The sequence below is a fragment of the Rutilus rutilus genome, assembly GCF_951802725.1.
Source record: "Rutilus rutilus genome assembly, chromosome: 10".
Lineage (NCBI taxonomy): Eukaryota > Metazoa > Chordata > Actinopteri > Cypriniformes > Leuciscidae > Rutilus > Rutilus rutilus.
Genome location: NC_140215.1, coordinates 24,095,320 through 24,118,146, shown reverse-complemented (window position 1 = coordinate 24,118,146; position 22,827 = coordinate 24,095,320). Strand labels below are relative to the sequence as shown.

Here is a 22,827-nt window from a genome sequence, read left to right as displayed (position 1 = left end):
AGACTTACTTGTGCAATTGTGCAAAATAACACTGTAAATCCACTGTTTAATGCAGTGATTATACTGTGATATTATTTTGTCAAAAAGGCAAAGTTGTCCTGGTAAAATATTTTCTCAAAATGGCTTTTGACTGCTTTGAATCTATGATTCCAGATGCACCAAGATGGCTAAAGATCTTTCCTCCTCTGGATATAGACATTTTTGTGATAATATATTTAATATGTAATAATATAAAAAAATTTGCAGCTATTGAGATGGGATATGGGTAAGGTTTTTGGTGTTATGATTATGTTTAAGGATGGGTTAAGGTGTAAGGGAAGGGTCAACAGTATAATTATAGATGTACAGTGAGGAAAATAAGTATTTGAGCACCCTGCTATTTTGCATGTTCTCCCACTTGGAAATCATGGAGGGGTCTGAAATTGTCATCGTAGGTGCATGTCCACTGTGAGAGACATAATCTAAAAAAAAAAAATCCAGAAATCACAATATATGATTTTTTAACTATTTATTTGTATGATACAGCTGCAAATAAGTATTTGAACACCTGTCTATCAGCTAGAATTCTGACCCTCAAAGATCTGTTAGTCTGCCTTTAAAATGTCCACCTCCACTCCAGTTATTATCCTAAATTAGATGCACCTGTTTGAGGTCGTTATCTGCATAAAGACACCTGTCCACCCCATACAATCAGTAAGAATCCAACTACTAACATGGCCAAGACCGAAGAGCTGTCCAAAGACACTAGAGACAAAATTGTACACCTCCACAAGGCTGGAAGGGCTACGGGGAAATTGCCAAGCAGCTTGGTGAAAAAAGGTCCACTGTTGGAGCAATCATTAGAAAATGGAAGAAGCTAAACATGACTGTCAATCTCCCTCGGACTGGGGCTCCATGCAAGATCTCACCTCGTGGGGTCTCAATGATCCTAAGAAAGGTGAGAAATCAGCCCAGAACTACACGGGAGGAGCTGGTCAATGACCTGAAAAGAGCTGGGACCACCGTTTCCAAGGTTACTGTTGGTAATACACTAAGACGTCATGGTTTGAAATCATGCATGGCACGGAAGGTTCCCCTGCTTAAACCAGCACATGTCAAGGCCCGTCTTAAGTTTGCCAATGACCATTTGGATGATCCAGAGGAGTCATGGGAGAAAGTCATGTGGTCAGATGAGACCAAAATAGAACTTTTTGGTCATAATTCCACTAAACGTGTTTGGAGGAAGAAGAATGATGAGTACCATCCCAAGAACACCATCCCTACTGTGAAGCATGGGGGTGGTAGCATCATGCTTTGGGGGTGTTTTTCTGCACATGGGACAGGGCGACTGCACTGTATTAAGGAGAGGATGACCGGGGCCATGTATTGCGAGATTTTGGGGAACAACCTCCTTCCCTCAGTTAGAGCATTGAAGATGGGTCGAGGCTGGGTCTTCCAACATGACAATGACCCGAAGCACACAGCCAGGATAACCAAGGAGTGGCTCTGTAAGAAGCATATCAAGGTTCTGGCGTGGCCTAGCCAGTCTCCAGACCTAAACCCAATAGAGAATCTTTGGAGGGAGCTCAAACTCCGTGTTTCTCAGCGACAGCCCAGAAACCTGACTGATCTAGAGAAGATCTGTGTGGAGGAGTGGGCCAAAATCCCTCCTGCAGTGTGTGCAAACCTGGTGAAAAACTACAGGAAACGTTTGACCTCTGTAATTGCAAACAAAGGCTACTGTACCAAAAATTAACATTGATTTTCTCAGGTGTTCAAATACTTATTTGCAGCTGTATCATACAAATAAATAGTGAAAAAAATCATATATTGTGATTTCTGGATTTTTTTTTAGATTATGTCTCTCACAGTGGACATGCACCTACGATGACAATTTCAGACTCCTCCATGATTTCCAAGTGGGAGAACTTGCAAAATAGCAGGGTATTCAAATACTTATTTTCCTCACTGTAATTACAAAAATTAAGTACAGCTGTCATTTTATACATGTATTTTTAAAATTCAAGTACAGTGTAAAACATGCATGTACAATAAGGGCATTGTATGAAATTATTCATTTAAATCTTAGCACATAAAGACACCTACTATAAAGTGTGACCCACTAATCAATAAGAACACATTTTAACTTGAGGCAAGTTCAGGCTTCACGCTTTTAGAAAACCACTGCTCTACAGCATGGAAACAAGTCAGACTGATTAAACTGCCTTACAGAATATAACTAGCCTATTTAAAAATTATATTCTTTAGACTACAACAGTGGTTCTGATCAAAGGCTTATAATATATACATATAATCTGCATAATTTATATATTTTTAAAATGCCATTTGTAATATTTTGTTTTCATAATATTTTGATCCATGAAAATAAATTGTGACCTTGTGATGACAAATGTTTGAGTTGTTGGTCCATATATTTACCAGGGGTGGATCCTTGTACATCCTGCTTTTCACTGTCAGCAAACAGTGTCACGTACTTATGACTCACTTACCACTTCAACCTAATTTGCATCAATTGTGTTTCAGGTTGAATACTTACATATATTTCAGTATATAGCCAACACCTTTGAAATTAAATATTTTAATTGCTACTAATATTTTTAATCACTTGAATTATTTGAACTATTGAATACTTCAGTGAAAATGACATAAGACATTGCCACTTAAAGTGAATGCTCTTCAAACAAAAATTTAACTAAATAAATATTTAACATTAACTGACAGTAACAATGTAGGCTAACTCCATCTTAATTCATTTCTACTTGTAGTTATACATGTATAACATTAGGATCACCCAAAGAAATGTAAATTCTGTCACCATTTCCTAACCCTAACCCTGAAGTTGTTCAAACCTGTATGAGTTTCTTTCTTCTGCTGAACACAAAATAGTTGTATAGTGAGGAAAACACATGGAATATGAAATATGTATGTCTGTGTGTATGTGTATATATATGTATGTATGTATGTGTATATATATATATATATATATATATATATATATATATATATATACATACATACGTGTGTGTGTGTGTATGTGTATGTATGTATGTATGTATATATATGTGTATGTATATATATGTATATATATGTGTGTGTGTGTATATATATATATATATATATATGTATATATATGTATATGTGTGTGTATATATATATATATTGTGTGTATTGTAATGGAAGTCACGTGTTTGGTTACCGACATTCTTCAAAATATCTTTATTCTTCAGCAGAAGAAAGAAACTCATTCATGTTTGGAGCAACTTGAGGGTGAGTAAATGATGACAGATTCTTTATTTTTGGATGAACTATCCTTTTCAAGTACTAACAATGCACAATTCTATGTTAATATATTTAACACTACCCAAAGATTATTAAATGCTGTAAAATTGTCTGAATTCCATTAGCTCATGATATGCATTAACTGATGCATAGAAGCTTACTGTAAAATGGCACCACCAAAGTACAGAGGCAGAAGCTCGACTGCCGTGTGCCAAATGTTGTTTTATGGCTTCAGTGATATTTTCATTCTGATAAGGGAGAATGTTTGTGTGCACACTTTCTTCTTCTTTTTTAACTGCAATACTATAGAATTAAAATGTAAAACACTGCAATACAACAGTTGTATCTTTATCTGCGAAGTGTTTTGTGTATTGACAATCATTTAATTCTGAAATATAAAATGCTGTATATGACCTCTATGAGTTTCCTAAAAACACACATGCCACAGTCTTCCACCCTTGTTTGTAATGTAATAGTTCAGCAACAGAAAGTCAAACAGACGTTTGAGGAGGAAGTGCACTCACTGTCTCGCTGGATGGAGTGGGTTACAGTCACAGTTTCTGAGCTGGATGTTTTCCCTTGAATGAATGAATTCCTCCTGAAAGAATGGACCGAGATAAAGACAGCGCTGCGCCTCATGGGTAAGCTCTCCTGGGAGCACTTTTCTTCAAAAAGGTGTTTCACTTGTTTATTGTTTCTCTGAATAGCATAGATTGCATTACAAATGAAATAGTAGTTTAATGTCAATTCACTTTTATTTTTATTTCATAGAAATTTTCAAAGTAGCTTCACAATAATAAACAGGACAGTAATAGAATTAATGATGCAAACTTCTTTAAATACGAGACAAATCCAAATTCTGGTGTAAATCAGCTGTATAGCAAGATAATTGTGTAATTATTCAGCTCAGTTTGGTTCACTGATGATTCCGTTAAGTTCAATAACAAGTTCATTCAGGGTCTCTGCACAATTTTTAAAGTCAAATACATTTAAAAAAAGTCAATGGCTTTTTAAGACCTGAAGAAATCAAAATTAATACCGTACATTAGGGGTGTGCAATATTGACAAAAATATGTCTCGATATTTTCAAAGTTTTGTTGATAATAATTAGATGATATTTTACTGATTGTGTTTTTGTACTGGTACCCTGGCTGGTTTAGGCCTGTTGTTGACAGCAAACCCACGATATTCATATTTTTTATATTCTATGCAGTCAGTGGTCAGTTCACAGTAGAGACCGAAATTAACATTTTAATTAAGGGGCAATATTTGCCACCGTAAACTGATTTCCAGTGGCATTTTCACCTATATATGGACATTGTTTCTAAACGTATTTAGAGGTATGCATCACCTTTTATGTCAAACTCTAACATTCAATGTTAGAATAAATTATGTTAGAATAACACAGTACCAATGTCAAAATAAATCATTAAATTAAAATCCATCCTTGCAGTGCAGAGGTGACACAGAAGCGGCATCAAAACTGGCATTAGCCTACTATATTTACACTTCACACTTTACAATTGCATAAATAAAGCTATTCAATATTTAAATATGAAATGATTTATAATTTTAACGTTTTAATTAAAGGATACTTTAAATATGAAACTAAAACCACCAGTAGGTGGCGGCAAGAATAAGCGAGTTGTTGGAGTCATTTATTCAACCGATTTGTTCAAACGGCTGATTCATTCCGAAAAACAAGTGATTGTTCATTGAATCGTTAAAATGATTCGTTCAAAACGCGGATTTAAGTGAAAAAAAAAAAAAAAAATCAAATCATCGCTGTCTGTTGGACCACGGCTTCATTATGAAATTCTCGTCGGCGATATAAAGTGAAAATTGACAATATTGTGTCCAAAAAGTAACTCACAATGTTAACTTTATTGTTAATTTAACTGTTGTATAAAATAAATAGCACATTTGCAATTGTGCACAGGAAAACGGCACTCTTGCTCATGTGATATTCTAATATAACAACATAATATGATATAAATATAAGACAAAAACTCATTTGGGCACATCTATAACTGCACTGACACATCACGCAGTGAAAGCAAGCATGAGAGAAACGCGATGTCAGCTCGCACTCGCAGTGCCTCGTACATAGTTAAAACAATGATTACAATATCATCATAGTTCATAGACAATATCGCACACGCCTAAGCACATAAAGAATGAACTTACAACTGAACTGACATTTACTCGTTTTCTTCTCTCCTCTCGCGTGCAGGAGATAGACGTAGGCTAATATGCTGCCGTAAGTGACGCGAATTGTCACGTGAACAAACAAATCCACAAAGATAGAATTAAAAAAAATAATAAGTACGCCTACGCTAATTAGATAGTTTTAATTTCGAAAGCATTTAGATAAGTCTAAGTCAAAGTGTCATCTAAAATGTAAGACCTTTCATAAGTAAAAATAAGACATTTTTTTAAAAATATATATTTTTAAGACTTTTTATGGCCTTAAATTTAAAAAATCTAATTTAAGACCTTTTCAGATTTTTTAAGGATCCGCGGGGACCCTGTCATTCATTATGAAATAAATATAATACAGCTCTACTGAAGACAAAAGTGCCGTTATTCAGCTTGAGTCAGTTCAATGTTGATTCAGATTAGTTCAATAGTGTCAATGTTGAAAATTTGATCAGTTTTGGGGGGAAAAATGGGTCACTTTCTCACTATTAACTTGCTTATTATCATGCATATTACTAGGATATTGGGTGTTTATTAATTAATAAATAAATTAATACTTATAAAGCACATATCAATGCCTTTATTCTGCATGACTATTCTACATCCCTTAATCCTACCCAATACCTAAACTGAACAACTACCTTACTAACTATTAATAAGCAGCAATTATTGAGGCAAAAGTCATAGTTAATAGTTAATATAGTGGAAACTGGACCCTAAACTAAAGAATGGCAAAAAAAACAAACAGGGATTCAGCTATATTAGCAAAAGACAATAGTGTCATTATTCAGTTCAATTTGGTTGAGGTTTTATTCTCAACCATTAGTGTGAGTGCAGTTAATTCTGTAATATTGCTGCATATGAAAAAAAAAAAAAAACTTGATGTCTAGTAATTTAGTAGATACTTCTATCCAAAACAACATGTAAAATACTTACAAGTTTAGAATTAGGGCCAATGGTGACAGTTCCAGTTTCTATTCCTAGTCCCAATTCTTAACTATTAGGGCTCATTATTAAGGAAAATTTGTGGAAGAGAGGCAAAAAAGGGATATACAGTATGATTAGACTGGGAGGAGTTATTTACAACGATCTGATATTCCTATGTGCTTTTGCAGCAAAATGTTTGGAGGAAAAGGGAAGAAGAAACACAGGAAAGGACACAAGGGTGTTGTAATTGCAAACAAAAACGCTCTAGGTAAGACCATGAAAGCAAACACGACGTTACACGAGTAAAGATGTAGAACATTTCACGAGGATTACTGCATGGTTTTGTTGACACAGAATTTAAATCCATTAATTCAGACATATGACACAGCTGATCATGAGCGCTACAGAAGGTTTAAAATGCTTGTAAACCAATTCTGACTGAGCTGGTTTAATCTTTATATTTTAGAGGCAGAGTCTGAAACCATTCCTGGCGATCCAGACGTGATAGACGTACCACAGCTTGAACTCGCTGAAGCGTCCACCTCGACACACGCTTCCTTCAGACAGATTGCTAATACTAAGAGGCAATACTTGTTTTCCTCAGCGTAATGTGTTCTTTCTTGTAGTGTCTGTACCACAGCTTCATCATTTCACTTTCTTTTTTCTTTTTTTTTTTACGTAAAAGGTGTAAACCTGTGGCCAGGATCTTGGAAGCTGAAAGCAAACCACAACATTTCCAGGTAGATTTCAATTAAGTAAAAGTTGCCTTTTGAACATAACCTTTCTTGATTTGTTTTGAGATGCTAAAACTGTTACTCTTAGTATTGAAAGATTGGCAGACTTTTCAAAATGCTGTTGTGTTCTTCCTAAGATCTCCATCAATATAACAGAGGCCAGGCAGCTGGTCGGGGATAATATAGATCCTAGTGTCGTGATTGAAATTGGAGATGAGAAAAAGCAAACGTCTGTGAAAGAAGGAACCAATGCTCCCTTTTACAATGAGGTGATCATACTGTCTTCAACTGCTGGATTAATGGTATTAATGGCAAGAATTTTAACAACAATGTTCATCTCATGCCCAACAGTATTTTGTGTTTGACTTCTTTTGCAATCAAGACATCTTTTTTGACAAAGTCATCAAACTATCAGTAAGTATGCATGTGAAGAAAATGGTTTTCTTGACATGACCTGGCAGAGCTCACATTAGTGTACTTCTCCCAAAGGTTATGCACTCAAAGATCATGAAGAGCTACTGTGTGGGAATTTTCAAGATTGATGTCGGGACGGTTTACTCCCAACCTGGTAAATGCTTGGTTTGCAGTTTGTCGCACCTTTTCTTTAACTAGAGATAGTGAAGTAGATTGTGAATCTGGTCTCAGATTTGGAATATTGATTATTCTGCTTGTAAAACAATAAATCTTCTCCTTGCTCTGCCAGGCCATCAGTTCATCAATAAGTGGGCCATGCTCACAGACCCCACTGATATCCGCACAGGGGTAAAAGGGCACTTGAAGTGTGATATCATCGTGTCAGGAAAAGGAGATGTTGCACTGCCGTCCCAGAAGTTTAGTGATGCAGAGGAACAGATAGACAAGTAAGATCTCAGTTTTTTTATGGCATAATAAAGACTGGATGTTGAATGTATCTCATGATGTTGAAATTGTTTGTCCTCTCCCAGGCACCTCCTGATTCCTGAAGGCTTAAGCCCTGAACGGCCATGGGCTCGGTTTTACGTGATTGTGTACCGAGCAGAAGGTCTTCCCAGAATAAACTCCAGTATTATGGCCAACGTGACCAAAGCCTTTGTTGGAGACACGACAGCCCTCATAGATCCTTATGTAGAGGTGTCATTCTTCGGTCAAGTTGTAAGCTCACAATCCAGTGCTTACTACAATACACACACACTTAAATGGTTTCATTTTGATTTGAAGTTTTTATGATTTTAGTCATTTTATGTGGTGGTGTCATTTTTATTAGTTTTATTCATTTTTAAATATTTCTACGTAGCTTTATTTTATTTTAGTCCTTCAATTTAAACATGTTTATTTTAGTTAGTTGCCAAGACAAAATTTATCTCTCTTAAGTTTTTTTTATTATTAAGTTTTTCATTAATATTTATAGGATTTTTGTTTTATTTAAGCTTTATTTCATTATAATCGAAAACCATTTAAAATAGGTTTAGCTAACAATAATTACACCCTATTTAAATGTCAGGCCTATTTCTTTCCATAGATCGAACACCATGAGCAATCGTATTTCCTTCCATACAACAACAGTTAAAAAAAAAATAAAAAATCACGCGTCTCGAACGTTATGGGCTAGTTGCACGTGGCCGCCATTTTGGATTTCGGATCAACGAGTGAGTGTGCGCGTAGACACTTCCGGTTTCGCATTACGCCCGGTGCAGGGAGCCGGAGAAAGAAGAAAATTCTCTTTTAAAGTTGTTTATAGAATCAATTATCTCTTAAAATACTACTAAGATCCATATTACTATCACACGAGCCATATCAGTGTTCGAATTGAGGGGGGGCTGGGGGGGTCCGGGACCCCCCATAAGCATCAAGGGACCCCCCATAAGGCCCAAAAAAAATGACCTTGGCGGGTCCCCTGGTTTTTCAATAAAACTAAAATAGAAACAATATTTGACATAGCCCTATCTATATATTTTTTACCAAAGTATTGCGCTGCCGCTACATAGACTGTAAAAAGTGCCGCTCCCATAAAAAGCTACTTCAAATTAGATGTGCATCTGAAAATACGCTCACGTGCACCACACGCTGTTTTCTGAAGGAATTTACAGACTGCGGGCGCGACGTCGCTGTGTGATTGGCTGGCAGAGTGATCCTTCGTCATTATTTTACCTCACGATGACGGTAAGATAATATTTCTTTGTTTTATGATTGTTTGGTACACCTAATTTATTGCTACTGAATAAGTGTTTTTCTTAGAATCGGAGAGTCACTTTTATTATAATCTTGGTCTGTCAATAGTTGTTTTTTTATCTTATGATGCTAGCTCACTATCTGCTTGTTAGTTGTAATTAGCCATCTAACGTAATTCTGAGAAAAATAGAATCTTGTTTGGAGCTAGCATTGCACCCATTCTGAATTAAACAAATAATTTTAAATCTAGTAACCTTAACTGCTCAAAAAAAGTATTAATTTAATTAAGGACATTATTACTGATGAAAACGTTCATCAGGTGAAGGCTTTTTTTGTGTCAACGATGACAAAGCAGGGTTGCTAACTCTCACGAATTGTGCGTGAGACACACATGCATTGATTATTACGTGAGACAAACATGCAGATCAACCATTTTTGTTATGAATTGTATCCTATTTTCCATTATTATGTATAGCCTAATACTATTAGTGTAGTATTTAAGGTTAAATGGAGAAAAGGGTTTTAAATTCAATGCAAAGAGGCAAATTAAAGTCATTTTGTTGCCAGAAAAATAATAATTTCCATTTGCAATGCCATTGTTTACCCACTCTAATAAATCTACATGTATCTAGTCTAGTTGCTCAAAAGAGTATTGCAGGTCATAACTGCTTACTTATTTTTAGGTTTTGCATTTAAATAAATATTTAGACATGATCAAACACTAGATTCTCAAATGATACATTTTAAAAAGATACTCGTATAAGCACACACAAGTGAATATTAATTAATGCAAGAAAATACTGAGTTTAACCCAAGAAAAGTACAGTAGGCCTTTTCATGTGAACTGATAGTGAATCAAGAGATCAAAATTGATTAATGGTCATCAGCATCATAATCGTATCAAATTCTTTCTATTTTTTTCCCTCTTGTAGAAACACTATTGTGACAAAACATATATTTAAACATATACTCTCATTCACCACTATAGAAGTTTACCCAACTATGACAACTTCCACTTGAAAATATTAAAGGGTTATGTAACTCCATTCAAGATAAATTAGTTTTTTTTAATGAAATAAAATGCCTACATGTGCACTGTTCAAAGTTTATCACCATTAATAACCTTAATAAGTAGCATGATTAACATGGAGTGCTTTCTTAAATATATTCACAGTAACGACATTACGACAAATATAATATTACAACTCACATCTTACATTATTTTCTCAGATATGGACAAGGGAAAGAAGAGAAGAGCCATCACTGACTTTTTTGAAGGGTAAGCCTGTTTATTATTATTATTATTATTATTTTAATTTCAAGATTCTTCTGGATTTTTATTTTAATTTATGCTCTTTAAAATTGACTTGGTGTGTCCCAGACTTAAGATAAATAATCAGAAAAAAATATGTAAGGAAAACACTTTGAAACATCAGATTGGTATGTAATATTTATTTCTTGTAGCATACAGCCTAAGAGGAGCCTCATCAGTAAAACGCATAACCAGGATACTCAAACACAGCACTTACATGTATCGCCCAGGCTACAAGAAAAACAAACAGACCCCCAATCCAGGACAAACCCCAATACAGACAGACCAGCCCCAATCAGAGCAGACCAGACAGACCAGCTCCAATCCAGGACAACATTAGTCAGCACATCCACAACAAACTGCACATCCAGCCCAGTCCATGAGCACAGCTTTGTCCCTGCTTACTAGTAAAGACAGGGTTATACACTTCAGCAAGCAACAGCTTGAGGCATGGACACAGCAGTACTCCCCTTGGCTATACATAAATGGAAATAACATAGGATGCACATTCTGCAAATATGCCAAGCGCCTTTTTGGAGTCCAAAAGGGAGTACAGGTGGCAGAGGAGTGGGCTTCTGGAGAGGTCACAGCAAAAGATGTCAGGGCCATGAGAAAGAAAATCTACAAACACAGAGACAGCTTAACTCATAAGGCATCAACAGATATTCAACAGCAGAAAGAGAAAGAGGTGTTGCCCACCTTGACAGAAACTTTGAATGCTAAAGTTCTGTTGGAGACAGTGCACTCATTTAGAACAGCATATTTTGTTGCAAAGGAGAAGTTAGCCTTCTCAAAAATGAATGGATTGGTTGAGTTACAAGAAATGAATGGAGTAAAAACCGGCTCTTGTCACAAATCTGATCACTCTTGCATTAATATAATAACACACATTGCCAATAAAATGAGAAAAAAAATTGTCTCAACAATTAAAAGTGCTGGTTCTTGGATCTGTCTTACAGTAGATGAAAGCACTGCATTTGGGAGAAGCTACCTCATCCTATACCTCAGAGGAGATGTGACAGGGGAAGATGAGACAGAAAACATTTTTTTGGATTTGATTGAGCTGGAGGAAGGAACAACTGCTGATGCCATTTACAAAGCTCTCAAAAAGAGTCTCCTGGAAGCTGACCTGGATGATGCATACCTTAAGTCCCATCTGATTTGCATAACAACAGATGGGGCATCTGTGATGACTGGAAGACAGAGTGGTCTTATCACAAGGCTGAAAAAAGACTACCCTTTGCTGGAGAGTATCCACTGTCTTGCTCACAGGCTTGAGTTATCAGTAAGTGATGCACTAAAGTCAGTCACAGGTTGCAATCACTTTGAGATATTTATTTCAAAGCTGTATACACTGTACCATCAATCCCCAAAGAATGCCAGACAACTTTCAGAGGCAGCTTCTCAAGTTAACATCTGCCTACTTAAGATTGGTCAAATTTTTACCATCCGCTGGGTAGCAAGTAGTTTTGTGACTTTACAAGCTGTTTGGAGAGACTTCCCTGCTCTGGTTGCACAAATGAAAAAAGGAGCTGAAGATGGATCTCGCTCTGATGTAGAAAGAAAAAAATTCAGTGGCCTTCTGAATCGCCTCACATGCACAGGCTTTGTTAATGACCTGGCAACCATTAAAGATGTGCTACGTGAACTTCAGAGTCTATCCCTAAAACTTCAGGTAGGTGTTTTTCTTCAAATTTAGTGTGAACAAGACAATTACATTGAGGAATATGTCAAAAATCTATCTATCTATCTATCTATCTATCTATCTATCTATCTATCTGTCTGTCTGTCTGTCTGTCTGTCTGTCTATCTATCTATGTCTGTCTGTCTGTCTGTCTGTCTGTCTGTCTGTCTATCTATCTGTCTGTCTATCTATCTATCTATCTATCTATCTATCTATCTATCTATGTCTGTCTGTCTATCTCTCTATCTCTATCTATGTCTGTCTGTCTATCTATCTATCTATCTCTATCTATGTCTGTCTGTCTGTCTATCTCTCTATCTCTATCTATGTCTGTCTGTCTGTCTGTCTATCTATCTATCTCTATCTATGTCTGTCTGTCTATCTCTCTATCTCTATCTATGTCTGTCTGTCTGTCTGTCTATCTATCTATCTATCTCTATCTATGTCTGTCTGTCTATCTCTCTATCTCTTTCTATGTCTGTCTGTCTATCTATCTGTCTGTCTGTCTGTCTATCTATCTATCTATCTATCTATCTATCTATCTATCTCTATCTATGTCTGTCTGTCTGACTATCTATCTGTCTGTCTGTCTGTCTATCTATCTCTCTATCTCTCTATGTCTGTCTGTCTGTCTATCTATCTATCTATCTGTCTGTCTATCTATCTATCTATCTATCTATCTATCTATCTATCTATCTATCTATCTATCTATCTATCTATCTATCTATCTATCTATCTATCTATCTATCTATCTATCGTCTGTCTGTCTGTCTGTCTGTCTAAATACTTCAAACTTTTTCAAGCCAACTTCAAAGTTTATCTTGTTTAGAGTTGTCTTTTTTAATTTTTCAGAACAGAAGCACTTCTCTTATGGACGCCACACGAGAAATAAAGACGACAATTGAGGTGTTGAAGGCTTTCAAGATCACCCCAGGGAAGTCAATGGAGAAAGCAAAGGAAGCTCTTAAAGTAGGAGAATTCAAACGAGTGCCCTTGCGTTCAAGCAAGGAAAATGTAAATAGATTGCAATTCCTCCAAGCCATCATCGACAGTCTCTCTTCACGAATGCCTGACACAAAGCTTACAAAGATTATAACACCACTGGATCCCCTCAGCTGGCCAAAATCCAGAGAGTCTCTTATTCTCTTTGGGGAGAAAGAGATCCACGACCTGGCAAAGATGCTTGAAGTACCAAGTAGGGAGGCAGTTGAGGACTTCAGAAATTGGAAGCTCAACAATGATCAGAATGGGAAGGTCCTCAAAAAGTTGTTGACTGCTAGCAAAACATACCTGGCAAGTTCTTCTGAATGCGAAAGAGGCTTCTCTGTCCTCAATGCCACTGCCACAGATGCAAGGAATCGCCTTCGAGTCAGGAGCCTCTCTGCAGTTCTTTTCATTGACATTAATGGCCCCCCTCTCAAGATGTTTGACGCTTACCCGTATATTCAGTCTTGGCTTAGGGAGAAACATTGTCTGTCAACTGCCAGTAAAACAGGGAGACGAGACAAATCTGCTGAGAAAATCAGGCCACTGTGGGTTGTTCTAAACAACAGTGAATGAAGCAATGCTGGCACTCTCTTTTAAAGTAATGCTGTGCTTACCATCGTTTTTGTTTGTTATTACATCTTGTTATTTCATAGATTTTTATTTAATTTTACATATAGTAAATGCTCAGCTGCAAAAACATGTTATGAAACACACAAAGTAAATGAAATTCACAAGTAAAGTAAATTATATTATTATTTGAAATAAATAAATACAAATATGTATATTATAAGTTTTTAGTTTTTTTTGGGGGGGGTGGGGACCCCCCAAGACCTTTGACTCAATTCGAACACTGAGCCATATTACTATCAGACTAATGAATGAAATACAACTGTTCACGAACAGAAGATCGTATTTGACTCATGCTGCATACGCATACTCAATGACAATTATGCCTACTGTAAATATAGAGTTACAACTACGATTAGAGTTGTTTGCATAAAATGCACCGTGAACATTCACATGTTTGCCCTGAGATAGGCTACAATTCATGTGTTCTTTCCCCTTTGCTGCGCAGCGTTCCCCATGTTTGAATAAATGCGACCCTGTGTGAACGACCTGTGCTTTTGGCAGGTTGTTTTTTTTTTTTTTTTTTTTTTTTTTTCAGTATTATGTACCTTGAGTTATGTATCGCGAATTTTCAGCGTGGCACGCTTGTTGTGTTCTGTCTTCCGGTTTGTATTTCCACAACATGAAGGTAAAATCTTATGGATTAATGAATGAACTGCTCGTTTTAAAATATTCCCTGTCTACTGATATTTTTATGACATCCGCTTCAAATTATCATGATACCTTTCTTTAACTCTACAATAAGTAAATCCGCTTCATCAGCTAATTAGTCTTCGACAGCAATGCCATATGATAGAAATATGCAAAGTTGCATAGACATATACAAATGTCTTTCTGACGCTTTTTTTTCTTTCATGATTGAAAGGGCAGGACGTCTACTCAGAAGAGCACAGCAGAACCAGTATGGAACGAGCAAGTGGTGTTTAAGGAGATGTTTCCACCACTGTGTCAAAGACTGAAATTTCGGGTTCTGGATGAGGGAAGCATGAACGATGTGGCTATTGGGACGCATTACATTGATCTGCACACCATCTCAAACGACAATGATGGAGACAATGGTTCGCCATTTCATTACATTGTTAAAAAAAGTAGTAGTTTCAAATTATTTTTACATATACCGTGGTCATATTTAAAAATGTCTGAATATTATTGTATTAGAAAAACAATATACAAAATATCAAATCCAAATGATGGTAGTTACCAATACCATATTCTTTCATCATTCATTGCTCTTCCCAAGGTTTCCTGCCCACATTCGGACCGGCATGGATCAACCTTTACGGCTCACTTCGTAATTCCACTCTGGTGGACGACAGCCAGGAGCTGAACGAGGGTGTTGGAGAGGGGGTGTCCTACAGAGGCAGGGTTTACATAGAACTCGGTGTGGAGATCCTGTCTGGAGGTGCTGAATCTAAATCCCTGTTTTCAAAGATCAGTCCGAAAGATACCAAGGGAGGGAAGGCAGGAGGTGACGAGGAAAAGTCCAAAAATATAGGACCTGAAGTGATGCCAGTGGAGCCCATACAGAAGGTGTTTACAGCAGTCACTCTCCTTTTTACTCCATTTTTTAATCTGCCAGGTTTTTTCCATCCTTTGTACATACATTTCCATTATATTGAAGCTACCCAAGTCATTGTTTAACTTGCATTTAGATAAATGATGAAGACATGGAAACCTTCCTGCTCTTTGGCTGTGTGTTCGAGGCTTCCATGATTGACAGAAGAATCGGTGATAGACCCATCTCCCTTGAGTTCACCATTGGTAAACATAACAGGATTTACACATTCAACAACATAAATGGCACCTTCCACAAATCGGTTCAAAATAGGGTCTGAAACTCTTTAACTGTTTAATTTTTTTCTGGTCATGGTAGTTTGCTTAATCTTCAGATTTTTTTTCGTTCATTCAATTTTTCATTAAGTAACTTTGGTAACAGGGTTAAACAGTTGAGCTTGTTGGATACATCTCTTTTTGAGTGTCATTTGTAAATCATGTGGTAACATAGTTGCACACAATATGTGGGATAGATAAATTACTTAAAAATAAAAAAACGAATGTACTCAGTGTTTGGTAAGTTACTCTAAAAAAGTAATTAATTACTAGCTAGTAATTACAACCTCAACTGTGTAATTATATTACTGTACTAATTACTCTCTCTAAAAAGTATTGCAGTACTTATTACTAATTACTTTCTAAATCACATATCAACCTCGACCAGTTGAACAATACAATGATAGACATGAAACTGTTTTTTTAATTATTTCAAAAAGATTATATTAAATTGCAAAAACAATTTCTTGAACTGACCAAACTTTTTAAAGGGAGAAGGTTACATTTAAAAACACATTTTAACATTAGATGTTAAATTGTGGTGTTAAATACAAAAATGTAAAATTGCTTTATATAGAATAGTCTATACAATATTTCATGGTATTACATTAGAAGTAACTCATTAAATTGCAGAAAAGTTAAGTTAATTGTCAAGGGAAAAGTAACTAAATTACAGCAATTAATTACTTTGTAATACATTACACCCAACACTGAATGTACTAACTGTCATTTGAATAGATTCTCAGAATTATGATATTGTTATTGATTGATTTTAGAAGTGGGGGTATGAATAACTAGGTACTAACCCTGAACCTACACTTAAACCTAACCTTAACCTGTGTAGTTACCTTATATTACCAGTATTTTCTTAGATAAGTACATGCAAGTAGACATACTGTAAAATAAAGTGCAACCAAAACATTTAATATTTTAAGAATGCATGATAGATGTCATTATTACATAACACCTGGAGAACTAACAACAATATGATGGTATAATATGACCCCTTTAAATGTGTACTTGTTTATTCAGGTAACTTTGGGAACTTCATTGACGGCGCTGCACCTCCTCCTTCAAAGAAAAGGCTTGAAGATGTGTCGGTTACCACTCCTCTTCTGGACACCGCAGCAACAATGACGTGCAAATCCACTACAACACCAGAGAGACCTCTTTTCGGAGATGCACAGAGGTGCTCAGATCAAACAACACTAACACATTTATACTTTAATTAAATAATGGGAAATACTTTATTCATGAGCCAAACTGGACCCATAATCTTGTTTTGTGCAGGCACTACATGCACTTGCCCATCACAGCGCAAAAGCCCTGTGTGCATGTTTATAGCAGCTGGGAGGATCGAGCTTACCGACTCCATCACGCCAACATGCTGGACACTATTGCCCTGATGTTTGTATGTGAGCCTTATTACATTGCCGTGTTATTAGTTTGTAGTTCATGTGGTTATTTTCAATTAAAGGGATAGTTCAGCGAAAAATAAAAATTGTCATTGACTCACCCTCATGTTCTCCAAACCTGTATGAATTTCTTTCTTCTGTTGGACACGAAAGAAGATATTTTAAAGAATGTTGGTAACCAGACAGTTAGCTATAGTCTTCCATAGTATTTTTTCCCCTACTATGGAAGTCATTGGCTACCGTCAACTGTTTGATTACCAACATTCTTTAAGATATTTCCTGAAACCTATTACAGGTTTAGAACAACTTGAGGATGAATAAGTGATGACAAAATGTAACTTTTTGGGTTTACTATCCCTTCCCCTAGGAGGAAGGAATCGCTAAGGTGGCAGATTTGGATAAAAAGTTGTCTCCAGAGGCGTGGACTCTCATGCACCATGTTCTTCGGGAATTCAGAAGAGATGCCAGGTAGGTCTGAAGATAAAACAGAACCCATAATCCACTTTTTGCAATTAGTAGGGGTCAAAGGGTTTAAATTTAGTAGGCAATTATTTTAAATATTTTCCCCTGAGGTCCCCTTAAAATAGGTCTATTAAAGTTTTTTTGTTCTAGTTTTGTACCTTATAACGTGACAGGGTGAACTAAGTTTCTGAACACCCAATAGGTGTCACTGTTGTATCAATTTAGGAAGTTCTGCATTCAGAAAATTACACTGTTTTCATAGTACAACAAAGGGCTTTATTTTACAAGATAATAAAAAGAAAATTGTTTTTGAGACCTTTAAAATAATAGTTCACCCAAAAATGTAAGTTCTGTCATTATCATTTACTCACCCTCATGTCTTTCCAAACCTGTATAACTTACTTTCGTCTGTGGTCCAGTTCTTTTTTTCTTTTTCTTATATATATATTTTTTTGGTCAATATACAATGAAAAAGAAAGTCAGTGGGGTCTAAAACAACATTAAACCACATTGACATTCATTGTATGGACAAAAACAGTTGGAAACATTCTTCTTTTGTGGTCCACAGAAGAAAGAAAGTCATTCAGATTGAAAAACCAGAGGTTAAGTAGATTAATTTTTGGGTGAACTAACCCTTTATAAACGCTTCATTAATGAAATTCTATAGCTGTATCCCAAGTATGTTTATGCTGGATGTAACAGTATGTTTATTGCAGGGAGTTTATTGCATTTGCTGAAAAGAAGGTGAAGGGAAGCGACTTGACCTTACTGGACAAAAAGAGGCTCACTCTGTGCAAACAGGAGCTGGTGGGTCTCTTTATGGCATTTAGTCCTCATAACTCATTTATTTCAACACCAAAATGTTATAGAAAATGTAATGGAATTCATTGCAATTTATATTTGTCTACAAAACCAATATCAAGCATTTAGGTAGATGCCTTTAAATTAAAAAGATTTTTTTAAATCATTAGAACATAAATTGTATCAAGTGTATTTAAATGTTTGACTGGTAGTGTATGTATATTTGACTAATCTTTGGTTTTATTTGCTGCTCTTCAGGAGAGTATGACTGAAGTAGCAGGAGGACTCCTTGAGCCCAAGAGGAGATCTTTGACTGTAAAAGAGATGCTGCTTGAAGTCCAGAAAATTAAAAAGAAACTGAGATTTCTGGTGGAAGAGGTTGTTATTTTGTTTCATTATGTTATTTACAAATCCTTGAACACTCATATGTATAATGTACGGTTACACTTAATTTTAAGGTGACATAGTTACATTATACTTTCTTAAATAAGCAGTGAGTAATATTAATTAACTTCATGTACTACTTACTGTAGAGTTACAGTTAGGGTGTGGTTTTGAGTGAATTACTTGTAATTATCCATAATTTACTGTTATTACTATAGTAAGTACATGTAGAAACGTGTAACTTCGTCACCTTAAAATTGTTACCCGTAAGACTATTATTACTAATATTCCTCTTCATCTCACGCCTGTCTCAGCCTCAACACACTTTACCAGACGTGTTTGTGTGTCTGGTCAGTAATAACAAGCGTCTGGCGTATGCCAGAATCCCTGCTCGTCATCTGCTCTTCTCTGAAACCCCAGATCAGAGAGGCAGAGACTGTGGGAAGATCAAGACCCTGTTCCTCAAGGTCTGAACTCTGATATCATATGATAAGCTATGGCTTTAACTTCTAACTTTTAAAAGGAAACATTCATTACATATTCATAAAAATGTGTTGTTCAGCCTCCGGGGAAGCGTGGACCGGGGTGGACCGTCCAGGCTAAACTTGATGTGTACTTATGGCTGGGACCGTGCAGAGATTCATCCCACATGTTTAAGGATCTCCCATCAGGCTTTGAGCTGGAAGGCATCTCTTCTGAAGAGAGGACTGGCCCTCCTCCTGAGTATTTACTGTACACAGGCAAGATTGCTCACTGCTCAGCACTCTAATGTTGCTAGAAAGAGAGATTTTTCTCTGTATAAGACACTGATTGACATGTTGTCTTGCTGTTTGGCCCTGGTTGTTGTTGGTATACAGAGAAGCACATGTTCCAGCTGAGGGCTCATATGTACCAGGCTCGTGGTCTCATCGCAGCAGACAACACTGGCCTCTCAGACCCCTTCGCCTGGGTGTCTTTTCTGTCCAATAGCCAAAGCACTGGTGTAAGCATGAGTTTATGTGATGACATTCTTGGCAAAAAATTGATAGATTAACCTGTTGACTGCACCACTAATATGGTATCAATTCAGCATATTAGAATGATTTCTGAAGGATCATGTGACACTGAAGACTGCAGTAATGGCTGATGAAAATTCAGCTTTTTGATCAAACAAATGCAGGCTTGATGAGCCATCAAACCTGCATTTGTTTGATCAAAAAGCTGATGCTAAGTGCCATCTGAAATTTTCTTCTAGAATGATCATTTTTGTCAAGCTCGTATATTTAAGTTCAGTAATTTCACTTAAATGTCAATGAATAGGTAATTTTCATTGGCATTTAAGTGAAATTACTGAACTTAAATATACGAGATTGATAAAAATGATCATTCTAGAAGAAAATGTCAGATGGCACTTAGAGGCTTTTGCATCTGAACTCTTCATATATATGAGCAGAATATTACTTTGGTTCTATAAAAAAAAGTGCAAGGTTTTGAGGTACAGAAAGTAGACATCAGTTAAGTTAGTGAATCGGTTGTCAAAGTACATTTTAGAAAATGTATAGAAACTTGAGAGCACATATTTTACAAATACTCCTTTTGATTCTGGATAATTCGTCACTAAAGATAAAATTGGCACAAAGCAAATAATCTTATAATGTTAAATTGTAATTTTTCAGATCATCAAGCAAACATTGACTCCCACGTGGAATCAGCTGATCCTGATAAATAACGTGTCTCTGTATGGAGGTCTTAACGAAATAGTCCAGGAGCCACCGCTAGTTGTGATTGAAGTGTATGATGATGATGCAGTGGTAAGGAAAGCACATTCACCTAAGTATACAGACCACAAATATAGCACTTCTCTAATGGTTCTGAAGCTTGATATGCAGCTTTTTTTTTTTTTTTTTTTTTATTTCTCAATCTGTATTAAATGCTGTGACCTGAAGCACAATGGTTTGCTCTCTCCAGGGTATAGAGTACCTGGGGTCGACAGTGGCTGTTCCTGTAGTCAAACTGTCAGAGGAGCGATACGTCCCTCCTCAGCTGCAGTACAGTCCATTGTTCTGTGGCGGCCTGTCAGGAGGAGACATACTGGGAGCCTTTGAACTCATTCAGGTCCAGTCTTAAAACCCCAATACATGACAGTAATATGCATTTACAGATGTGGTTGAATCAGTTATTTATTACTATTATTACTACTACTGCTACTAATATGAAAAATGAGTTATGTGTGTTCTACTGACGCAGAAACTTATATGGTGTCTGCTATTTGTCTTACCCATGATGCTGTAGATCTCAGAGTCAGGAGAACACACTCTCCCTGATTTAGATGAGCCAGATGGAGGGGTTATCCCTGTACCTTCATACATCCGGCCTGTTCTCTGCAAGTACAGAATTGAGGTGCACAATCTATATCTTATAGTCTATATGTAAAGTACAAAAAAGCAAAACACTTCATGACCATTCTTATGAAAGCACATTGCATTGTTCTTTAGTTTAGCTGACAGCTGTAAAAATGCATAGATTTCAAGCAGTGAATTGATTTAAACATATTGCTTATCTTTTCATAGAGTGAGATTTGTATTTTTGGAGCCATTTTATTTCATACATTGATCATAAATGCTTTATTTATGTTTTTTTTTTAAGAGAGATTGGTGGTTGTTAGTCATTTGAATTCTAAGCCCATCATTATTCTTAAAAATCATTCATAAACTATTGATTTTATATATTTATTTATTTTAACCGTAATGGAAAATTACAGTTTAATTACGGAAAGATTTAAATAATTCAGGTTTAACTCCACCAGTACACTACACTGTATAAGTCTAAACATCTTTCATGCGTCAACGTGTGACATCTACTTCTGAAACCTTTTTTTAGTCAGAGCTTTTTCTGCTGTTGTCAAACCACTATATCTCGACTCAACTACCATTTCCCAAAAGTCTTGTGAATTCGTTTTAGCTTTATAGGCATCTTTTAAAAACCTCTCATCTGAACAGTGTTTTCACCCATAGGCAAAACTGCATGGTAATAGTTGGAAATAGCCCTGTTTTCTATATACCAGGTCTCACTTATTAGGTGTCACTCTAGTTTTTAAAATTTTAATTTGTAATGTGTATTTTGTCAAGTGTAACATAGATCTACCGTTTCAAGTAAATCAGTGTAGCTTTTTCAGTGTACACTATTAGTGTGTGTTTTGTCTGTACTTTGAATACAAGTGTTGTTGAGTTTGTATTTACGTGCACTGCAGGTTTTGTTCTGGGGCCTCAGAGAACTGAAAAAGGTTCAGCTCTTATCTGTCGATCGGCCCCAAGTTTTTATCAAGTGTGCAGGAGCAGGCGTCAACTCCTCAGTGATACAGAGTTACAAGAAAAACCCGAACTTCACCATACTCGTGGATGCCTTTGATGTGGTTAGTCAACTGCTACAACAACAGATTCTGTTTAATGTTGACTCGTATGGTGTCGTCCCCATCGCTTTGCTCATGTGATCATCACTTGATCTTCTGCTGATCTCAGCATGTCTGGCCGCTGTTGTCTGTCTGTAGGAGCTGCCTGAAGACGAACACCTCCTCCCTCCTCTTACCATCACAGTGGTGGACTGGAGGGCCTTTGGTCGGAGCACACTTGTGGGTAGTCATATGATCAACAACTTGGCATTTTTCAAACACGTCCCTTTACCGATCCAACAGCCCCAACCGGAGCCCAGAAACATAGCAGGTAATGCGCGCTACAGTCACAATAACAGCCCTAATAAATGAAAAATAAACAGAGACCACAACTCTACATTAATTTCTGAACATCAGATTTCTTCAACAAAAAAATCTAACTGTCTAACCAATACAACTAGTACCAAATGCTTAATGTCTTGGGAAAATATTATGATTCAGAGCCCACAATAACATACAGGCCTGTTTTCACAGACAGGGATTAGATTAACCCAGGGTTAGGCCTTAGTTCAATTAGGGCATTTAAGTAGCTTTTATAAACATGCCTAAGAAAGAAAACATTACTGGTGTGCATCTTGTGACAAAACAATGGCACTGACATATTTTAAGAT

The 22,827-nt window shown here is 36.4% G+C and overlaps 2 protein-coding genes across 2 annotated transcripts in view; both read left to right on the top strand.

The window, feature by feature from the left end:
* The first annotated feature begins 3,801 nt into the window (after window positions 1-3,801).
* Window positions 3,802-22,827, top strand: part of fer1l6 (fer-1 like family member 6) — a 29,162-nt gene continuing 10,136 nt past the window's right edge. The window contains exons 1-25 of the mRNA XM_084420718.1: window positions 3,802-3,920; window positions 6,594-6,673; window positions 6,872-6,989; window positions 7,091-7,145; window positions 7,277-7,408; window positions 7,491-7,553; window positions 7,629-7,707; window positions 7,843-7,999; window positions 8,084-8,270; window positions 14,763-14,955; window positions 15,138-15,427; window positions 15,550-15,658; window positions 16,760-16,916; window positions 17,018-17,138; window positions 17,510-17,610; window positions 18,321-18,411; window positions 18,664-18,783; window positions 19,104-19,256; window positions 19,352-19,529; window positions 19,647-19,771; window positions 20,445-20,579; window positions 20,737-20,883; window positions 21,061-21,168; window positions 22,019-22,180; window positions 22,316-22,487. Coding sequence (XP_084276844.1) covers window positions 3,886-3,920; window positions 6,594-6,673; window positions 6,872-6,989; window positions 7,091-7,145; window positions 7,277-7,408; window positions 7,491-7,553; window positions 7,629-7,707; window positions 7,843-7,999; window positions 8,084-8,270; window positions 14,763-14,955; window positions 15,138-15,427; window positions 15,550-15,658; window positions 16,760-16,916; window positions 17,018-17,138; window positions 17,510-17,610; window positions 18,321-18,411; window positions 18,664-18,783; window positions 19,104-19,256; window positions 19,352-19,529; window positions 19,647-19,771; window positions 20,445-20,579; window positions 20,737-20,883; window positions 21,061-21,168; window positions 22,019-22,180; window positions 22,316-22,487 — 3,268 coding nt within the window. The 5' untranslated portion in view covers window positions 3,802-3,885. The remainder of the gene's footprint in view (window positions 3,921-6,593; window positions 6,674-6,871; window positions 6,990-7,090; window positions 7,146-7,276; window positions 7,409-7,490; window positions 7,554-7,628; window positions 7,708-7,842; window positions 8,000-8,083; window positions 8,271-14,762; window positions 14,956-15,137; window positions 15,428-15,549; window positions 15,659-16,759; window positions 16,917-17,017; window positions 17,139-17,509; window positions 17,611-18,320; window positions 18,412-18,663; window positions 18,784-19,103; window positions 19,257-19,351; window positions 19,530-19,646; window positions 19,772-20,444; window positions 20,580-20,736; window positions 20,884-21,060; window positions 21,169-22,018; window positions 22,181-22,315; window positions 22,488-22,827) is intronic.
* LOC311298078 (E3 SUMO-protein ligase KIAA1586-like) lies at window positions 10,435-13,896 on the top strand. The gene is made up of 3 exons (XM_084420719.1): window positions 10,435-10,566; window positions 10,752-12,274; window positions 13,136-13,896. Exons 2-3 carry the CDS (start codon window positions 10,979-10,981, stop codon window positions 13,841-13,843), a joined length of 2,004 nt encoding a protein of 667 aa, XP_084276845.1. The 5' UTR covers window positions 10,435-10,566; window positions 10,752-10,978; the 3' UTR covers window positions 13,844-13,896.